The 19,721-nt window shown below is 38.1% G+C and overlaps 1 protein-coding gene across 3 annotated transcripts; it reads right to left on the reverse strand.

Moving 5' to 3' along the window:
• Positions 1-436: 436 nt before the first annotated feature.
• trim24 (tripartite motif containing 24) lies at positions 437-18,548 on the reverse strand. Of its 3 annotated transcripts, none has more exons than XM_059325655.1 (19): positions 17,851-18,548; positions 17,013-17,131; positions 16,740-16,887; positions 15,136-15,265; positions 14,499-14,615; positions 14,277-14,391; positions 14,045-14,191; positions 13,389-13,503; positions 12,363-12,505; positions 11,955-12,224; positions 11,321-11,443; positions 10,668-10,815; positions 10,507-10,564; positions 9,810-9,936; positions 8,078-8,361; positions 7,218-7,329; positions 6,166-6,240; positions 2,320-2,481; positions 437-2,133 (listed from the first exon to the last, which is right to left on the reverse strand). In XM_059325655.1, exons 1-19 carry the CDS (start codon positions 18,122-18,124, stop codon positions 1,561-1,563), a joined length of 3,240 nt encoding a protein of 1,079 aa, XP_059181638.1. In that variant the 5' UTR covers positions 18,125-18,548; the 3' UTR covers positions 437-1,560. The 3 variants fall into 3 exon arrangements, with proteins under 3 accessions (XP_059181638.1, XP_059181639.1, XP_059181637.1); XM_059325656.1 differs by having other exon boundaries at positions 11,955-12,200; positions 15,136-15,268; XM_059325654.1 differs by having other exon boundaries at positions 15,136-15,268.
• Positions 18,549-19,721: the final 1,173 nt, after the last annotated feature.

Genomic DNA, 19,721 nt, shown 5'->3' on the forward strand with positions numbered 1-19,721 from the left:
GTACCTACATTACTTCAATAAATGTACTTAGTTACATTCCACCATTGGTTACAAGGTGTACAGGTGTAAAAGTATCAAGAAATGTATATATTGAAAAATGCAAAAGATGGGCAGTAAGTATGAAACTCTACTTCAACTCCAAAATGCTAATTTGTATATCAATGCATTTGAATTCCTAGAGAAAACTTCTGCTTACAAACTCTCACACAACTTGTACACATCCTCACTCCTTCCCAAACATAAATATTTCCCCTGAAATTAATATTTTTAGAAGATTTAAATAGTATATGGTTTTGCTGTTGTTAAATGGGGCCGCCACTGACTTTAATTAATCAAAAATGTTCTCAGTTTACGCCGTTTTCTTGGCTTTTAGAACCGCTTAGTTACAGGATGCAACATCTTTCATAAACTAAAAAACAAACAAACAAAAAAAAGATTTACATGTAACCCTGTTTATTACAAATATTGTAAATGCAGGTATTTTTTATGCTAAACATTGTTTGCAGAGTTAATTTACAGGTTCTGTGTATCCTGAATAAATAATAAAAGCAATGACATGAGACAAAATGATCAAGATTAAAGTTGAAGTATCAGGTTTTTTTTCTCATTTTTGAAAAGTGACTTGACGGCCATAAATTAAAGTTAAGTTAACCGAAGCTAAAAGGTGTTTTGTTCTTGACTAAGTTAGTCTAATTGCACACTTTTGTCATGAGTTGCAGTGCGGGACACCAGCTTAAAAGATAAGGCCTAATGTTATGTTAAAGTAATCATGCAGCAAGAGGCAAGGACACAATCTGGAGAAGACACTGTCGTCAGAGGCTGACGATGAGAAAGTGATAATCATGTCTCAGAAGTACCTCGGACTGATAACCGTAAAGTCAATAAAGTCTGAAGAATTGTCTGCTGATAAGAACCAACAAGGCTGCTGTATGATAAAACATTGTTAGGATTTGGGGGGGATAAGAGGCCTCAAACTGGCAACACAGAAATAAAACCACAATAGTGGCAATTCATTCAAACAACCAAGCAGCACACATTTTTACATACAGCGGCCCTATAGGTTGCATACAAAGCATTAATAGAATACTAATAAAATAAAAAATACTATTGCAATAAAACAATTTGTTTATGGGCAAAATGGCTAGTTCAAGTTAGCCAAAATCTATAAACACTAAAATGAAGGCATTACTATTTATCTACATCTTGCATGCGTGATCTAAAATCTTTTTTTTCTTATGTTGATGATAACTTACACATAATCCTATCAACAAAGAGTATGAGTATTTAATGTGCTTGCCAATGCCGTCATCACAGAAAATAAATTGTGTTACAGTAAAATTGTAACTATTGTCCAGCAAAAAAACACAAAAAAAGCTTATTTACTCCTTTCAATGTGCATCTACAGCATCACCGCTACTAAATAAGTCTATTTAGTAAAGCAGTGCCCTCTTTTATTCCTATTGCAAATATAACATGTTACAAAAAAAATGCAGCAAATGTTGGTCCCCACTGGGGCCGGATCGTGGAAGACTGGAATCTTTTCTCTGGGTTGTAATCCATCTATCCGTCCTCCTCTTTGGCTGTGTCTGCAGGAGCCGACTCCTTCTCCTGGCTTTCAGGGGGATCCACATTTGTGTCTGTAGGGAGCTCAGGGATCTCCTCTTTTGGAGAGCTGGAAGCTACTTTGTCTTTTGTTTCGCTATCTGCAGCCGGAGAACCTCCCGCCTCCTCCACAGGACTCTCCTCGTCCTGCTTGGTCTCCTCTACAGGAGGCATGTCTCCTTCCACACCTGCTGCCTTTTCATCCGTCCCCTTGTCACTCGTATCTATCGCCTTCTCCTCCGTTTCACACTTCTCCTCCTCAGCTGCCCCGGCTTCTTCCAGGGGAGGCAGGTCCTCTTCCACAGGAGGGATCCCTTCTCCTGCAGGACTTTGTGGTTTATCGTCTTCAATAGGAGCCATGCCTTCCTCCATCATCTGCTCCTCCTCCTCTTCATCTATCTCGTCCTCCAGGGGAGGGATCATCTGCTCCTCTCTCCCTCCGGGGAAGACTCTATCTGGGTAGACTAGTTTCAGCTGCTCCTCAAAGTAGTCTTCCAAGTACAAGCCTGCGCTCCCCACTTCCGAGGTCGCCTGTACAGTCAGTGCACACGAATATTAGCAGAAAGTAAAATGAAAGTCAACAAACCCATCTGCAAATACATTGAAAATGTCAGGAATGAAAAAATGTCACTGGGTTATTAACATTGTTTATTAAACATTACTATATTACAATCATTTTGCAGATAGTGGAGGTATTTCATATAAAGTGAGGTTTACCTTGTAGTACTTTGCGCAGTTGAAAAATATGAGCCGGATGTCTGCGACAAACCCCTCTGGATCATTGTAACATTCACCTTCCTGCGACTTCGACTCCAGTTTCTTCTTGACTATTGACAGATCCATCGGGGTCTTGATCAGCTCTTTGTACCTTCTTGTCTCCTACATTAGGAAAACAGTCAGAGTTAAGCATCTAATACAATTTATATGAGGTTAACCTGACTTTCTATCAAAAATTAACAGCCATTTCCAAACACAGTTTTTGGTAACGCTTTATAATAAGGTCCTTAATAACCATTAATTAACAAGTAATAAGGCATTGTTCTCGCTTTAGATCCGGTAGTTGCAAAAAGCATAGTTAACTTATAGTTAACCTATAAAAGATGAGCAATAAAGTATATTTTGTTTTTTTATTCTATTTTGTAGATGGTGTAATTGTATATTGGATTTTTATAGTATTGTGATTTTGTATGTAGTTGTAAAAGCCCAACTAGGGACGGGAGTTGAAAATTAGCTGAAGCTATATCTCTGTATGCAGCACATCAGATGCATGTCCTGTATCTATGCTAACTGCATTGTCCCTATCAAATAAAATAAATTCAAATTCAAATATTTTAATATCAATAAGCGAACAAAATAAGATTAATAAAGACATGGCAAAGACATAATGGGTGGGTCATGGGTGTTTGTAATGCCATTATTAACACTTATATAAGCTTATAAACACACAATAATGTTAATAAGCATCTTGTAAGGACTTACAAGGGCCTTATTACTTGTTAATTAATGGTTATTACAAGGACCTTAATATCAAGCGTTACCCAGTTTTTTATACCGAAACGCAACTTCAACTCAATGTGATCTTACACTAAATATAAAACTGTAAAATGTATTAATACTTCACAAATATATTGGTTTCTGGTAGCAATTTAACGGTTTCATATATGATTTAAATATAAAGTGATGAGGAAAATGAAAAAACAAAAAACACAATGATGTTCTGGTGTCACTTTGACTTTGTTAGAGACATTTGTTGTGCTGATTATAAATTATATTGTAAGAATTTGTTTATTTATTGAGGTAATGTAAATCTAACATGAAATGAATATTCTGAGTAATTATTTTGTATTAGTTGTGATTAATCAGATGATTATTAGATCTTTGTCAGCTGAGATAAAGGGAGGGGGTGGGCAGAAGTGTCAGTCTCACGTTACAATTAGGATGTTTTGTTTATTTTTGTTTCTTATGAGAGCAAATAGGACAACTAAATTGGCGAATGCTGCGTAATGATTTGGACTGTTTCAACACATGCGTCAAGAGGAGCTCAGTTAAGATGGTACACTATAAATGAAATTCAACGAACAGGCCACAACACACTTCAGATCACAAATTTAACCTTTACTGAGGTCAATTATCACTGTAGTATGAAACTTCCCAATTGTTTAAATTTAATTTATTAAATTTTATTTTTTTAGTATATTTTAATTTATTAGTGTACACTTTCATTCACATTGTAGTAACAATTATCCACTGAGAACCAAGGTGATAATAATTTAGGATTTTTCATTAGTTTGAATTTTAATTTCGTTGTGAATTTTTGTTTTCAAATTCAGTTAGTTTTAATTAGTATTTAGGGTGAGTTTGCTAGTTTTTTAGTTTAGTTTTTATTAGTTTTAGTTTTTTGTAATGCGCTATGTGTAAGGTACGAGAATCAAAGAGGTCATAATACATTTTGCCTTTATTTCCTTTGGCTTATCCATCTTAAACCCAATAAGGTTATTAACTCTTACAGTTCTGTGTGTTTTTAATTTTGGTTTGAGTGTAGACATCCCAGTCTCAACAAACATATTTACCGATGTGTTCCTGCATGTTCAGTAAACAGCAGCTATTTGGTAATTTCACTCGTGCCTCTCTCGGTAGCCCACAAAGCAGGAATACACACACTCAGCGGCGGAGAACTAGAAACACTGGATTATGTATGAAAAAAGTTGACAAAGACGAAAACGAAGGACAATTTCACTATAATTTTAGTTACTTTTGTAACCACACAATACAGTTTCAGTTAGTTAACAAAAATGTTAAAAAAACATGTTTTTCAATTATAGTTATCATTATTTGTCAGCCCTGCGATAGTCTGGCGTCCTGTCCAGGGTGTACCCCGCCTCTCGCCCAATGACAGCTGGGATAGGCTCCAGCCCCCCGCGACCCGATTGCGGATAAGCGGTTAATGGTAATGAATGAATGAATTATTTTGTTAACTATAATAACCTTGCTGAGAACACTATGGGAGTCTGTCTTAAAAAACAATATTGTTTACTGCAGCGTACTCTTAACTTTAACACTTATTTGCTGTACTCTACTGCCCTTACTTTTTAACTACACAGTGTTTGACTTGTGCTTTTTAATTATTTTATCTCTTTTCTTATCCTGCTGTATCTTATTTTATCTTATTTATATTTTTATTTCTATTTCCCTGTTTTAATTGACTGTTTTTTACTGTTTTCAATTGTGTCTTGTTGTTTTAATGTGTATGTAAAGCACTTTGAATTACCTTGTGTTGAATTGTGCTATACAAATAAACTTGCCTTGCCTTGCCTTGCAGGTTCAGTGTGTAGAAATTTAGTGACATCTAGTGGTGAGTTTGCAGATTGCAACCAACTAAATTCTCCCTTCCCACACTCCTCCCTTTCTAAACATGTTGGAGAATTTCTGTGACCTTCACTGGCTCCCTCTCCAGCACCCAATCCACTTCAAGATCCTAGTCATCACCTATAAAGCCCTCAATAACCTTGCTCCCCCATACCTCACAGATCTCCTCCAACGTCACTCCCCCATCTTCTCAGATCTTGAGATGCCGACCTACTGACCCCCATCACCAGGACCAAGCACTGCACCGTTGGCCACAGAGCCTTCTCCACTGCTGCCCCAACCCTATGGACCTCCCTCCCTTCTCACATCGGCAATTCAGACTCACTCCACACCTTCAAAAATCAACTCAAAACCCACCTTTTCAAAATAGCTTACAAGACCTGAACTCATCATCTCTCATCTCTATTTAGTTTTTGTTTTTTCTGCATTTTTGTGTGTCTCAATTCTGTTATGTTAAGCGACTTTGAGTACCTTTTAAAAGCGCTATAAAAATCAAATGTATGATGATGATGATTATATTATTATTAACAATAATAAAAATAATAATAATAATAAAAATGTAAAAACACAAAAAGTTCCTTTATAGAGCCAGTATTTGTTTTATCCTTTCTGGGCTCCTGTAGAAACATAATGCTGCAACATGTGAGACTCCCTATGTAGATATGAAAGGCTCATTCTCTGCTAATGAAAACCATAGACTGTATGAAATGATTAAAACACAACAATTTTTAGTTTCAGGCAATGGTGGAATGTAACTAAGTACATTTACTCAAGTACAATTTTGAGGTAGTTGTACTTACTCGATTATTTTCATTGATGTCATTTTATACTTCTACTTCAATGCATTTTAGAGGCAAATATTGTATTTTTTACTCTGCTTTACAGCTTCAGTTACTTTTCAGGTCAAGATTCAACATAAAAAAGTGCGAGTAAAGGATCAGAATACGACCACTAGTTTCAGGTGATTATACACTAATGTTACATTAGTAATTATAATCACGGTTATATTCCATTTCCACCAATAGACACTGGCCCTTTAAGTCAAAATTTGACATCTATATTATAGTACAGCAATATTTTCCTTTCTAAAAATGAATAGAATAACCTTTTCTACATTTAATTTAACTGATCTACCTCCAACGAAGTCAGCTTGAAAAAGCAAAGTACATACTTTTTTGAAGTAACAGAGTGACTTACTGATGGAGAGGCAGCCTGCTGGAAGTCAGTGCTGAAGTCATTGCAGAACAGACGTAGTAGCAGCCTCTCACACCTCTGCATATCAAAAAAAGAGAGGAAATCAGGCATTTAACTGCTGTCATGTAGACAAAGTGAAATGAGTATACCGGGAAAATGTTTAATATGATAAAAAACTGATGTATAGCATTTTTTATGTTATTCAACTGTTATTTATAAAGGTAATCTCATTGAGACATGAGGTCTTATTCTCAAAAACAGTACATTTATACCAAGGACACCTGGCCTAGAGTGATAAGTACATTGCCAACTTGTTATATAATAGAACATTTTGTTTTTTGTTGGACATTACGGTAAAAGCATGTGAAAGCTGACTAAAAATAAAAGCGACCTTTACACTTAATGTGCAATTTTACATTATATCAAAAAGTCAATTTGTCAGTAGCGAAATAAATAAATAAAATTCCATAAAAATAAAAAAACTAAATGAACTGAACTGAATTTTAATTGCATAAATAATTAATAAAAAGAATACTTTTCGAAGGACCAATTTCACTTTATAAAGATAAAAGCCCGCCTCAGACTTACTTAGACAATATCAGGACATACTGGTGAAGAATTTCAAAATTAAAGCCCTCTAAAATGTCCTATATGAGCTGTGTCCCTTCTAAATTCTGATTGGTTTAGAAGCATTATCACACACATTCACAACTGACAGTTCTGTTATTTTAGAGAAAATATAAATATATACAGTCATGGAAAACATGATTTGACCACCCTTTTTCTTCAATTTCTTGTTCATTTTAATGAATGGTACAACTAAAGGTTCATTTGTTTGGACAAATGATAACAAAAAATAGCTCATTTATTGATAATCAAAATAATTCTCAAGAAAACCATGGAAAATGTCTAGATATCGGCTCTTAAATTGAACTCTTATGAGCTATTTTTGTTGTTATCATTATATTTGTCCAAACAAATGTACCACTGAGGACCAGGCTTAAGTACTGAAGAATAATATTCACAGAAACATAAGAACAGCTGAGTGAGCATACCCTTCTGTCAACAAGTGGGAATCCTTCAGAGACGGGGTCTTCCCTGCTGTTACAGTCGTACTCCATCTCAGGAGAGGAGACGTCTCGGCAGAGTGAACAGAACCACTCCCCACTGCAGAGAGACATCAGGACAGGAGACGCTGTTAGGACAGATGCACGGACTGGCCAGCTTTTGCTGAATATGATCAAATGTGTACTGTGCGTCCCTGCTGCCAGGACTGTCTGCACACACCAGCCAAGGTTAGACCTGAAGAACATGTTACCAGAAGCCGTGAAGTCATCAGAGTGCACTTTTTAAATTGGAGGAAAGCTGTGTTAAATGAGTACTGTCCATAGAATTACATATGGCAAGAATTAAAGCGTGAATATCATTTTCATGAAAGCTTTTTTTTGTTCAATATTTTTCCTAAATTTCTTTGCCACGCCTTTCAGATGTACAACCACCCAGTTAAAGACATATTTTCAAACTATATATAATAATAACATATATCTAATAAAGACCTATAACATAACTGAATGCAAAAACCTATTCAAGGAATTTTTTGGTCAATATTAGACACAAGCTATCGCTGGCAATAAAGCTAAGAGTTGTACTCAAGATAATAATTATAACAACAACAATAATAATAATAATAATTCAGATAACTAAGAATAAGAGCTTTCCATCACCATGATAAATCCCTTCCGTTAATAATTATTATAGTAGTTATGATCTTATCCTGTAAGGCTGGCATGTAAAAAACACAATAAAATAATAACTTTCACATATCTTCACAGCAGCAATAACTGCTTTAAATTTATTCACGTGTCCAACAGCATTTAATTATACAACCACAGCCCTGAGAGACACTGTCTCTCACCTAGGGGACTCGTTCAGAGCAGGAATGTGGCAGGTCAGGTGAAAGACTTTGGGACACTTGTCGCAGCAGAGCAGCTCCCCTCCATTCTGACACACGGCGCACCAGTCCTCGTTAGGATCTTCCTCCGGCTCCGCTCTCTTCTCAGACTCCGGCTGTGCCGCGGGCTGCGGGCGCTGCTCTTTCTTAGACTCTGATCCAGGGACTTGGACTTGGACGGACACCTTTAGCTGCGGCCGGGGCTTTGACTGAGCGCTGGTGCTGCTGTCTGGCAGACTGGACTGCACCTGGCGGCAAAGAGAATGTGGGATATGTGCAGTTAGACACAATGACTCAGAAAATGAAAACACAGAGTGGGAATAAGTGATAATTTGCTTACATGCTATATACTATGTTGGAGCCTATTAATTCTTTGTATTTTGGGAATGCTGATGACTATTGTAGGTGAACTATTATTATTGATTAGAATTTTTTTTTGCTGCTTAGGTCCCTCCTCCTAGCCAGGCCATCCTCCTCCAGTGATTAGGGAGTGAGGACAGCTGGTTTCTTTGAGTCTATTTTTTGTTGAATGAGCGAAGGAATTGAGGAGTGAAACAATTTATCAACCATTAAATTACATTTAGTTATTTTTGCTTATTGTTGGAAGTCAACCCGGAGTATATTTCTGTTTTGTAAATAAATCCCACCACCTTTGGTTGAAACCATTGACTGTATATAAATAATGGACGTAGTCACTGTGATGTCACCCATTGGTTTGTGGACTGCCCGTTGGAAGCCTCGAGTTCAGCGTTATACTCGTCGCCATCTTGTGTCGCCATCTTGTTTCCGATACGCGGAGCAGACCATATTTGGACCGTAGAGGAGCGAGAGGGATCTGACTACACTGACTACACGCCTCTCTACACTGGCAACCTGACTGAGAGAAGCTGCTGCTAATTCATGTTAGCATCAATTGGAGCATTAACTGAGATGTTAGTTTTGGCTAGCAAAAAAAAAAAAAAAAGTATCTTTCTTACCTCAGAAAACTGAGCAGCAACGCCTTGAAGTGTCTGTTAGTCCAACCAAACACTGAACAAGACATTTTTACTGAACAAAACGTTCAAATAAACTGTCATTAAGTGAAAATACAGTGAAAGGGTCAAAGTTATGAGACCAAATCGGTAAACGCCCTCTTTTCTATCTATATAACTTTATTGAGACGTTGCCGTGGATACGCATCGCTCTGCTTCTCTCCTGGTGACGGCTCGCCATGTCAGTGACCTGTAGCTACGCCCCAAATCATACGATTCTTTATCTTCTATTTTATTCTAAATGGGTACCATTATTAGAACTATTGACATCAAATTGTCTTGAAGATGATTTTTTACTAGCGATTGAGACCATATTGTTGTCCTGAAAAAATGTTCTGAGGTAATAAATCAAGTCAGAAGTTTTCAAATTTTGCACTGAAATGAATGGGCAAATTTTTATTGCAGCCAAATTTAGCACCCCCTGCTGGAATTTTTGGTGGATTGCAGGCTTAAGGCACTTCCTGGTTGGCCTCCATGCTCAGACACGGAGATTGCCACCTGGTTGAAACTGAAACTCCGTGAGTGCTTATTATTTAGTGAGTCGTATACCTCCTCCTCACAGACTACTCTGATGTTTTTGACCTTTTTTTGAACGCAAGAGTTGCCGTAACATGCTATGTTTACAAAAACATTCTGAATTAATGTAACCCCAGTAAGTCTCTCACAAATCGAACTTCATCCTCGTCCTCTGGTTCGTCCTTGATAACGATGACTGGTCCTGGGGACGACCTCCTCCGTCGCTTGGCTGAGGGGGCAGACGGAGGCTCAGAAGTCTGCCTCCATGAAGTCGTCCTTCGAAAGAAAGATTGGAGGAAGGATATAGTTTTTTTTTAAAAGTAAAGGAGAATGTGGTGAAAAGTAAGTTTGTCCTCTGAATCACTTGAATGTTACATATTAGACAGCTTAACTCCTGTGGCTCACGTTAAAAAAAAATGTTGCTGATGTCCTTAGAGGACAAATACAGTCATGGAAAAAATGATTAGACAATTGATTTCTTCAATTTCTTGTTCATTTTAATGCCTGGTACAACTGAAGGTACATTTGTTTGGACAAATATGGTGATAACAACAAAAATAGCTGATAAGAGTTTAATTTAAGAGCTGATATCTAGACATTTTCCATGGTTATCTTGATAATGATTTTGGTTATTATCAACAAAACCATGGCAAATGTCTAGATATCAGCTCTTAAATTAAACTCTTATCTATCGTCTATCTAGTTAACAAGCACAGATTCAAACAACACAAGGGCAAAAGACTGGCTGTAAATGGTGCCAGAGAAAGAGACCAGAGGCTTAATATTTAAACAATCATAAAAATGAAGTATGTGAGGAGGGAAGTAGATTTTAGACTCTTTTCTTACCCAGTGCTTCTGTCTGAAGAAGATGGTTTGGCCATTGGGGAGCTCTGTCTTGCTTGAACTTGAGAGAAGAAAACAAACAAACATATAAGCTTAATTTAAGACACATTTGCACACAGGAAAAATAGGTTTATCTGTTGCTACATCATGGCAATGATAATGACCTGCTATGTGATTAAACGTGCTTGTTTTGTCTGCAGTTGCTGAAGCCAGACTTGAAGGAAAGCTTGGTTTGGGAACAGAGATGGTGATGGAGGGGACAGATCCACTGGCCTCGCTCCTCTTCAGGAAGGAGGACTCCGCTAGGCCCCGCTTTGGTAAACAAAAAAAGACAGGTAATAATTAGCGCCTCGTACACAAAACAAGCCTAAATAAATAAATAAATAGCACTTTCTCTCTCTGTGGCATCATGAGACTTCGTAGGTCCCTCTTAAACCCTTTTTTTAGGCAAAGAACTATATTTGGTAACTTCAGGTAATATTTCGAGAAAAAGTTGAAAATTTACTAGATTAAAGTGGCAAATCTACCAGAAAAAAAGTCGCAGATTTAAGAGATTTAAAATAGCAAATCTGCGCGAAAAAAACTTGCAGATTTACGAGAAAAAAGTGGGGAAAAAAGCAACTTTTTTCTCCCAGATTCACCACTTTAACCCTTAATAGGGCACTCATTGAAATACTTGCAAATTCCAAATTCCAACCCTAGAGAATATTGGAGGATATTACAAACTGCCAGAATGTGTAAAAAAAACCGAAAGATTACCTGAAGTTACCAAATATAGTTCTTTGCCTGATAAAGGGTTAATCTCTGTCCTACCAACCTGATGTAGTGACGTCTGCGTGGCTGCTCCGGCAGACAGAGGCTGGGGGTAGCGGGACATACCCTGCAACACATCCATGGGTTTAGGAGGGAAGCTGGAGTTATGGATCAGATCTCTCAGAGACTAGATGAAGAAAGGAATTGAAGTTGAAAGAATAGTTTAGGTTTTAAAACAGCAAGTTCAGAATCAACCCTAAGTCAGACTGTCCGATTTAAGTCTGAAACAAAGCTGTAAAAAATGCTGGAAAGACATTAACATTTTTACTTTAATTTCTCTGTGAAAAGGGAAATAAAAGACATTTCCTAGGAGAAACACCCCTGAGAAAAGAAATATATCAAGAAGCTGAAAGAATACAATCTAATCTAATAGATAAACCCACTTTTTAAAGCAGGAGATCATGTTTTATCAGAACCATTTAAACAATATTCATGTCAATAACCATGTGATCAAAAAATCAGAATGATACCAGTGCAGGGAACTTGATGCTTCAATCACTGTCTGCATTGTGGCTATGACGTATTGGTGGAGTGCCAATTTGCTGAGCTAACTGATTGGCCTCTGATCTGGGGCTTTTGACTGTCAGCGAGCAGAAACTCAGGGCCGAAGTTGTGTTGTTGTGTGAGCTTAGCATTACCTGAGCGGCTGGGTATCCTGTGTTGTGAATCATGGATGATGTGGGACTTCGAGGGTTGGGGTGAGAGCTTCCATATCTGCGTCCTGGCTGCCCCATGCTGGGGGGGCCTTGGGAGGGGGAGGACCCTCCATGGATGGGTCTGGTTGGGGGCGGAGGACCAGGGGGTCCTGGGAGCCTGACATTTTGGTACCAGGACCAGTGGTTAGGAGGGGGCTGTCTTTGGGGCTGCTGGGAAAGCTTGTCCACCTTGGACAGAGGAATACGAGATGTCTATCAATGAAATATGAATGCACAGTATTTAGTTTGGTGAACAGTAGTGAGCAAAAAGCATAAAGGAACACTTTGCGTCTTTACGCTTCACTGTCAAAATGATTCATTTTGTACCAAAACTTCTGACTGAAATCTTACCTGCATCTGGAGCTGAGCCAGCGTGCTCTGTCGCTGCTGAGCCTGAGAGACTGAGAGAGCCCCGGTGGGGGCCTCCAGCCTGGGGCCCGCCTGGTGGTTGGTGATGGGCGGCCGGCCCGGAGCCCTTTCCACAACCAAGGAACCTGGAGAAAAGAAGCAAAATCGTCACACTGTTAAAATAATCGTCTGAGTCATTTTTTGTCAAAATTGTTTTGTTTTTTTTGCTTAAATCATCTCCTCATGACGCCGGCGACATATGGTAAAATCGGCTACATACTCAGTTGATCAGATCATCTGATTTTACCCCTTTAAGATCATCACTTCACAATTTGCAACATTCATAGGCATCAGATAAGAACCCAGCAGAGAAGAGCTAGAGGGAGATTGTTTAGTTATCAGTTTAGTTTATCAGTGTTTTATTGTTGACACTAATATTGGTAACACTTTACTCTAAGGTGTCTACATAAGAGTGACATGAGCGTGTCATAAACATGACATGGGATGTGTCATGAACATTAATGACAGTAACATTAATGCTCATGATACTTGTGATGTCATGTTTCTGACAGGCTTGTGTGACTCTTATGTAGACACCTTCAAAATAAAGTGTTACTATATCTTACTTAAGTCACAAAGGCATGTTCAAAAAATTGCCCAAGTCATTTATTTCTTTTAAGTGACATAATTTACACACAGTGTTATTACTATGCCAAGAGCCATCCTTTGTTACATCCTTTTTGAGTGAAATGATCAATAAATGTCATATGTTACACTTTTGGTGAAGTTTTTTGTGTTTCCTGCAAAACTTGAAAAAATGAGTTAGGTGATTATTTTAACAGGGTGACGAAATAAATCATGAGCTGTACCCCAGTCCTGTGGTTTTTGGGGGTTCTCACCCATGTCACTATACAATGCTGTAGTCATGTCAGCTCAGTGTTTATCCCATTAAGACCAGATGCAACATCTGCATGTTTTAGATGATCTTGAAACCTAAGATGTACGTTTCTAAGTAACTGTAAGTCTTACCAAGGTCTACATTTGTGGCCCAGAAACCCGAACGACACTGAAAGCGCACCGAACTCTGAGGGACGATGGAGGGATTACAGCTTGCCCTCATCAGGTAATGGATCTGAAAAAGGATCTGGGAGACAAAAAGACAGGGATGTTTTTTCAAAGAGTCACAGAAATTATAAGGTACAGGTGCACCTCAAAGAAATAGAATATGATGGAAAAGTCCATTTCCAGTAGTTCAAGTCAAACAACCCCAACCAAGTATTGAGTCATATAGATGGACAAACTTTTCAGAGGCCAACATTTCCATATTAAACATACTTTTTAAAATTGGTCTTTTGTAATCAATTTTTTGAGACACTGAATTTTAGGTCTTCATTAAATGTAAGCCATAATCATTATAAATTGAATTAAAAAATTAAATAAATTAAGATATGAAATGTTTCATTCTGTGTGTAATGGATCTATATAATGTGTTATTTCCACACATTTTTTGAATTTAATTACTGACATAAATATAATTTCTATGATATTCTAATTTATTGAGATGTACCTGTATTATAGGACAACTATAAAAATGTATTTACATATTTACTACAGCAACATAATGTATATGTAGCTATTACAGTGTAAAGTAATTCAACTTGCTGTTTGATGTTAAAGCCACTCACCAGTCTCTTGCAGTACAGCAGGGCTGTTCCACTGTGGCTGGCTGTGGCCCACTTGGTGAAACTGATCACATGGTCCAGGTGCCTGCTCAGAGAGTTCACGTCCTCTTGCTGCTTTTTCAAACCCAGCTCATGGTCCTTAGTCAGAGCCTAGGAGTACATGGGGGCCTGCACTGTCAGAAAAAGATATCCTGAATGTCAGGAAAAGTCATGAAAAGATGTGGATGAAACAAACCTCCAGCTGGTTGACCAGAATTTTCCCCTTCCTGTTGATCTCCATAATCAGATTACAGATGGACTTCTTTATTTCATTAGTGACCGACTTTCGATTTTCTTCAACTTGTTGGAGCCTGTGAAAATGAATTCAAATAGCATGCGACACATTAACCCAGTCTGGAAATTCTATACACGATAACCGACTTTCTGATTAATTTCCAGCTGTAGAAGAGAACTTTACCCAGTGGTGATACAGCCCGACACGTCCTCGATGGCCTTTCTTTTTTCCTGCAACTGCTGCGTCATGTTCTCCAGATACTGCTTGTGATTCCTGTACGCATCCTCCAAAAACTGGTAGCTGGACACAAAAAATATGTGCATTAATGATTGACAGCTCATCTTTACAACAACTGTTCTTTTGTTTTTATAAAGATATTTTGGGCTTTTTTCACCTTTTCACCTTTTTTTACAAATACCTTTTTCTTTCCAAGAACACAATCTGTGTTTTAACCATCATATTCAAGGATCTGACAAAAAATACTATTCAACCACTGAAGACACTATTCCTGAATACTACCAAATACTTTTTTGATGTAATTTGTCTCCTTCTTTTGTCCTTTTATGTGAAGTATTGACAGCTTTAACTTTTGTGCTGTGCCACTTTTTAGTCTGCTACTTGTTCTTTTATGTGGAACCTTTTATGATGCTCTTTGGACCAGGACTCCCTTGTAAGAGAGTTTCCAGATTTTAATGGAAACTCCCTGGTAAAATAAAAGATAAATAAATTAAATTAAAAAGAAAAAAAATATATATAGAGAGAGATTTTTGGAAGATAAGTTGAACCGTATATTATTTTCATTTACGGGGGGAAAACCTACTTGTGATCCTTGTGTTTTAGGAGCTGACAGTCCCGACAGGTAAGTCGGTCACACGTCTCACAGAACAGCTTCAGTGGCTCCTGCTTGTGGATGTCACAGAACACAGGCTTCTGTGTGGATAATCCTACTGCTTCTGGGATACGTACATGTGAGAAAAATGAAGAACACAGAAGTCAGCTCAAGTCACCATAAATGTAGGTGGTTTTTTTTGTCACAGGACAGGATTTGGAGATGTTGGTCAGAGGGTGTGACCTGTTGTATTCTCCTGTAAATGATAATTCCCTGCTATTCTTTTGTTGTATGAGTTGCTGTAGGTGGTTGTTGTTGTTGACAGTAGGGGTGGGCGATATGGCCCTAAAAGAATATCACGACTATTTTTGCGATAACGATATTCTTGACGATATTAGAAAATACTTAAAAAGATATAGAAAATATATTTTTTTTTAGTCTGTTTAAATAAATAAAAATCTAAAATGTAGTTTGAAGTGCAAATCTCAACAGTTGCCAAATACAAAATTTTTTACTCTTGACTCTTGAGTATGAGCAAATAATAAAAATAACCATTTAGGCGTTCCGGGGGCATATTTTAATGAAATTTTGTAAAGGAGAATAAAGGTTCTTGTATGTTTTATTTAAGGCGTCTTATTTTGACAGTCTTCTTGTAAATTCTGGCTGACTGGTGACAGACACTCAACCTTACGCCACTACATCAAGAAGTAGGAACGTTGCCAATATCATGATATGCATTTTTTAACCATAAAAAAACTATACCGATATTATCATGAACGATACGATATGGCACACCCCTAGTTGACGATTGGGAGCCGGTGCCGAATCTTGAACCAGTTCTTTATTTTTCAATAGCCAGAGAACCAGCTCTCAGCCAGGAAAACTGGTTCCAGAGCGGCACCAACTCTTTGCTGTTTGCTTACAACAAGTTCACAAGATTTGATTTATCCTTTATAAATCCCACAATGGGGAAATTGAACCTCTACATTTAACCCTTTTTTTAACACACAGGTGAACACACCATGCAAGGAGCAATGTGCCCGAGGTCAGACTTGACCTGTCAGTCCTGGGATAGTGTAGGAGAGAACACTTTGGTCTTCTCCCCATGCTGCATGAAGTAAAGGCTTGATTCATCACACTGGGTTCTGCATTTTTCTTCAGAGACTTGGCAATCTTCAACATTTTAGAAGAAACTGCTTTTATGATGCTCAGCTTAGGTTACAACATCATGCCAGAACAGTTTGTCTACATAACTCGATACTCCTCAGATAGGCAGAGCCCTGTCAAGGCTATCAGCAAGTTTTCTGAACAGCTGCCAACAGCTCTCTGACCACTCCCGCAACTCATTTTACAACCTAATGGCTAACTGAACCTTGTGAATTTTTTCAGGAAAATTGACCTTTTCTTTTCTCTGTAATCATCATTCTTGAGCACCACACGGTTTTCTGCAAAATATGTCAACATTTGACAGTGTTTTATCACTTAAACATGTTGTGTACAATTTATAAACACCACAGCCAACCATTCAAACTGCTTTAGGATAATCTAATTACAATGGAAATACTGTTTTTCCTGGCGGGTTCGAGTAACACTACCTGGAGACATCTCCTCTTTCTGGCGTATGGTGTGATCCCTGGTGAACTTGACCCTTTGGTGCGCCTCAATGCATGTCACACACAGAAACTCCACACACTCCACGCAGTAACCTGTTGCCTCTGTGTTGTCATCGCAGCTCATGCACACCTATCGCAGACAATAATAAGGAGAAAATGAGAGGAAAACAGAACAAATTATAAATGCAACTTTAGGCATCATTGGAACAAACTGTTGTGAGACAAATGGCTCATATTAGGAAAGCCAGGACCAACCTGACTGGTTTTCTCCACCGTGCTGCTCGGCACCTCAGCAGAGTCTTTGACAAAGAAATTGTCCAACATGTCCATCTCCCAGCATTCCTGTCTGCATACTGGACATCGGATGGCACCCACTGGAGCAAGAGATCAGATCTACTATTGATGGTGTCAGCTCACAACTACTGACTACATGATTTTATTGTAAAAAACAAAACACACAGAGCTGGGTGTGATGGGAAATGAACTGGGATTTTAGCTGCTTCACTTCTAGCTTGATATAAAGAGATTTTCTCTTTCTCTGAAGGACACCCTGAAGATGTTTTTCATTTATTTTGTTCTTGCCCTTTCTTAACTAAATTATGGGAAGATACGTGTAACTTGATTTACTTTTCGATTGAACCTCATTTGTCCCTGTGCTTTGAACATATACTGTTTGGTTTCACTGACTTTCCTTTTACAAAAGAAAAACAATACTATATCATCAATCTCATTTTACAGTTAGCCAAATGGCATATCCATAAATGTTGTTACGTTAATCAAAAACCCCTCAAAAACCCCTCTTTCTTGTCTTTGAAAATGAAACCAAACAATATATTAAGCCTATTAAGAAATCTACCAACATGAAAGCTATAAAAACGTTGAATTTATGTACACTTTACAATGTTTTTGTATGAAAGCTTGCCTCTGTATTGTTGAAAAACCCTGACGGCGTTTTGTTGGTGTATTGTCTTGTATTGCACCATGTTGCTTTAATAAAGTTTCAAAAACAGAAGAAAAAAAAAAAAATGAGATTTGCTGCAGCAGTTACATTAGTCACAGCTTTATCAGAGTTGCTACCAGGCAGTATGCTCACATGATTTGTTGTTGTCGACCTGGCCTTGAGAGTCACGCCTTGGCTCGGCGCTCCTGAAGGGGGCAGGGAGACACCTCTTGCAGAAAGAGTGAAGACACGGCAGTAGTTTGGGCTCTCTGTTGTGGAAGCTCAACTTGCAGATGGGACAAGTATCCATGAGCCCGAAGGTGCCTTGCTGTTTCAGTCTCTCCTCCTCGGCTGGCAAACTTTCTGCCTCGTTCTCCACGATAATGACGATGTCGTCGTTGTCAACATTGTCGGCACTTTCATCCATCTTTCTCTTCTCCACCAACAATCAATTACAATCAATCAATACAGCGGTGCGACTGGAAACAAAGGGTAGCTTATAAACCAGACTTAACGAACCAGATAGGGAAAATAAATACTAATATTGTACATCGTAACATTAAGGCATAGCCATTCCGTACTACATAATAATTTTCTAAACTGTGCGCTAACAGTTTAAGTTGAACTGAAACCGTTTTGTAAGCTAACTTAGCATCGTAGCCGTTTTTAATTGCTCATATACTAGAGACTACTAATGATTAACTCTTCGGTTCTTGGCGTCTCTTATTCAAACAGACGAAAGATGAACGCACACAGTCACTTATCATTAAAATTAGGCTACATACATATAATTTTAAGCTAATAAATCCAGGGGGAAGGCGACCATCTGTGCTTTCTTTCCTCAAAACACAAACCATGGATTTCCCAGACGACACTGCGGTCTTTTAAAGCTACAGTGCCCGGCTGGGGACAAAATACATTCTTCCTCTTTGGGACATAACGGCATTTCGCCAAAATGTATAGATGTAGAAATGTTCACCTTATGCTCCATAATGTTTAAGAATCGAGCCTCTTATTTAATTAGAATACTAACTATATCGTTTTTTACGTGTGAATGTGTTAGATACTGTGGTTTTATCTGTTCGATAGTATTAGTAGTATTCGATAGTAGGGCGGATGCTCTTTGGGAGCAATGTGGTGGGAACTACAGTTCTTTTCAGTGTGCTGAATCACTAGAATCCGTTCTTTAAAAAGATAAGTACAAAAGATTCGTTCTCCGAATCATTCAGTGCCGACTGTATATCCTAGGGATGGGCAACTTAAATGCTGGAGGAGGCCACAATTTTTCACAGGGCCACATATAGGACCGTGCACTTAACCAGATATGATGAAACTGCAATTTTAAATATGTTTACAGTGCAGTAACTTAACATATTTCATCCTCAAATGCATGTTAAACAGTATAAATAGGAATACAAAAAGTTTGAAGCAAATAAAAAACAACCACTTACTGTGATTTTTTTTTTTCAGTGCAAGAACATCAGACCAACATTAATTACAAGAAATAATTTTGTGTATTTTTACACTGCACTTTTTCAGATTTCTTGCTCAAATGCATGTAGTGGTACTGAGGGCCACTTCAAGTGAGGGTGCAGGCCCTATGCGGTCCCCGGTTCTCCAGTTGCCCATCTCTGGTGTATCCGTACTCACTGAGCTGAAATACGGCCGAGTGTTCAGTCCTGCTCGCAAAGTGAACTGAGAACGGCCATAAATGAATAAGTCAATGAGCTGAGAATTTAGTTGGATTAAGCTTCAGTTTGCAAACTGAAAGGTGCCATAAAAATCACAATTTCGCAACAGTTTATTATTAAACACAATAGTTAGCAGTACTTCTTACTTAGAGACATAAGAGAGGGGGAGAGGGGGTGAGCCTGAACGACTGTGACTCTCACAGGGCTCTTGTTCACTGTAAACTGTAGAACTGTAAAGAGTCATACCAAAAACAAATTTTTTCCCCACAAATTTAAATACTTTAAATACACAGTTATACTATATAGAGAAAGAGTTCAAGAAACAAAGAGGAG

Source organism: Centropristis striata, chromosome 22 (assembly GCF_030273125.1).
Source record: "Centropristis striata isolate RG_2023a ecotype Rhode Island chromosome 22, C.striata_1.0, whole genome shotgun sequence".
NCBI lineage: Eukaryota > Metazoa > Chordata > Actinopteri > Perciformes > Serranidae > Centropristis > Centropristis striata.

Excerpts from the sequence above, each read along its gene's own strand:
- trim24 (XM_059325654.1), bottom strand. The coding sequence starts at position 18,124 with ATGGATGAAAGTGCCGACAATGTTGACAACGACGACATCGTCATTATC. Across the intron at positions 14,392-14,498 it reads TCGGGCTGTATCACCACTGG|GCTCCAACAAGTTGAAGAAA; the intron begins GTAAAGTTCTCT and ends TCATTTTCACAG. Across the intron at positions 12,506-13,388 it reads GGCCACAAATGTAGACCTTG|GTTCCTTGGTTGTGGAAAGG; the intron begins GTAAGACTTACA and ends TCTTTTCTCCAG.